Source organism: Henckelia pumila, unplaced genomic scaffold, assembly GCF_033568475.1.
Source record: "Henckelia pumila isolate YLH828 unplaced genomic scaffold, ASM3356847v2 CTG_108, whole genome shotgun sequence".
Classification (NCBI taxonomy): Eukaryota; Viridiplantae; Streptophyta; class Magnoliopsida; order Lamiales; family Gesneriaceae; genus Henckelia; species Henckelia pumila.
In genome coordinates this window covers 68,878-70,776 of record NW_027331760.1, presented here as the reverse complement: position 1 = coordinate 70,776, position 1,899 = coordinate 68,878, and the positions used below count along the sequence as shown (strand labels likewise).

At 42.0% G+C, this 1,899-nt stretch overlaps 1 protein-coding gene across 1 annotated transcript; it reads left to right on the top strand.

Moving 5' to 3' along the window:
* Positions 1–257: 257 nt before the first annotated feature.
* LOC140870607 (uncharacterized) lies at positions 258–1,096 on the top strand. The gene is made up of 3 exons (XM_073273018.1): positions 258–325; positions 445–565; positions 866–1,096. Exons 1-3 carry the CDS (start codon positions 258–260, stop codon positions 1,094–1,096), a joined length of 420 nt encoding a protein of 139 aa, XP_073129119.1.
* The last annotated feature ends 803 nt before the right edge of the window (positions 1,097–1,899 follow it).

The following is a 1,899-nucleotide window of genomic DNA, read 5'->3' as shown; positions in this document are numbered from 1 at the left end:
TCGCTCGATCGGTGAATTTCTACCGATTGAGCGGGCACAAAATTGATTTCTCTGCCTTGCACAAAAAGAGCCTCGCTCGATCGGTGACTTTCTACCGATCGAGCGGGCTACATTTTCCAGAAAAAATGCAGGAAATATTTTTGCTGTCCAACTTGAAACATATCAACACATACTCGGATTTAAGCTTCAAAATCATAAACATGCAATCTAATAACATCTGATAGTTAAACCAAGCGATAGTTAAGAACAAGTATCCCATGCCGCGCATTGATGATTTATTCGACCAACTTCATGGTACCTCCATGTACTCCAAGATCAATTTGAGGTAAGATTATCATCAATTGCATGTTCGAAATGTAGATGTTTCAAAGACAGCATTTTGTACCAGATATGGCCACTACAAATTTTTAGTGATGCCTTTTGGACTCACAAACGCACCTGCAGTGTTCATGGAAATGTGAACGGAGTCTTCCACAATTATCTGGACAAGTTTGTCGTAGTTTTTATTGATGATATTTTGGTCTACACTTGTAGTACTGACGAGCATGCGCAGAACTTGAGGCTTGTACTGTAGATTCTCTATGAGAAGCAGTTATATGCCACGTTCAGTAAGTTCGAATTTTGGATTGACCGAGTTGTATTTTTTGGTCATGTAATTTCACGGGAGGGTGTATCAGTGGACCCGAGTAAGACTGAGGCTACATTGAATTGGTCGCGTCTTATGAAAGCTTCAGAGATTCGTAGATTTTTGGGTTTAGCAGGCTATTTCCGATGATTCATCGAGAATTTCTCCCAACTTGCTAGGCCGCTGACGCAGTTGACAAGGAAGGATGTTCCTTTTTTCTGATCGAGCGAGTGTGAGCAGATCTTAGACGATTTGGGGATTCTACTGACTACCACGACTGTTCTTGCATTACCATCTGGACTCGGAGGCTATGTGGTTTACACCGATGAATCTCTTCAAGGATTGGGTTGTGTGCTGACATATAGTGGGCATGTGATTTTCTATGCTTCCAGACAGTTGAAAAATCACAAAGAAAACTACAAAGTACACGATCTAGAGCTTGCAGCTATCGTGTCTGCACTAAAGATTTGACGTCATTTTCTGTATGGTGAGCTGTTCGAGATCTTTTCGGACCGTAAGAGTTTAAAGTATTTTTTCACTTAGCCAGAGTTGAACATGTAGCAACATTGTTGGATGTACCTTCTTAAAGACATTGATTGTGAGATTAAGTATCATCCAGGTTCTGCGAATCCAGTAGCAGATGCACTTAGCCGTAAGGTGAGTGTTAGTGCTCTCCGCACTAGTGCAGTGTCTAGTACAGTTTTGGAGTGTTGTTCTATGGACTTAATGTTCTGTCTCAAGAAAGGAAAACAATGAATCCAAGTGTTTTCAGTGCTAGATGAGCCATCATTGTTTGCCCGTATCTGGCAAGTGCAATTTTATGATCCAAAGACGCAAAAGTTAGCGAGACTTGCTCAAGGAGACAACACATCCGGTTTCCATTTTCGGACACAGATTGTTGTGTTTGTCTATTAGAGTAGTGGTACCTGATGATTCGACCCTATGAGATGGGATTTTGTCTCGGGCTCATCGCAGTACATTCACTGTGCAACCAGGAATTGCCAAGATGTATAAGGATCTACATACAAGTTTTTGATGGAAAGGAATGAAGTTTAGCGTTTACCAGTTAGTCGCTTGATGTCTTGTTTGTCAGCAGGTCAAGGATGAGCATCGTCATTTGGGTGGTCTTATGCAGAGCTTCGAGATTCTAGATTGGAAGTGGGAGCATGTGACGATGGATTTTGTCACCCACTTGCCAATGTCCTCTCGTGCGGCTTCAGCTGCCTCGAAGCATAAACTATCACATGCTTATGCTGCGTAAGAACACATCCCAA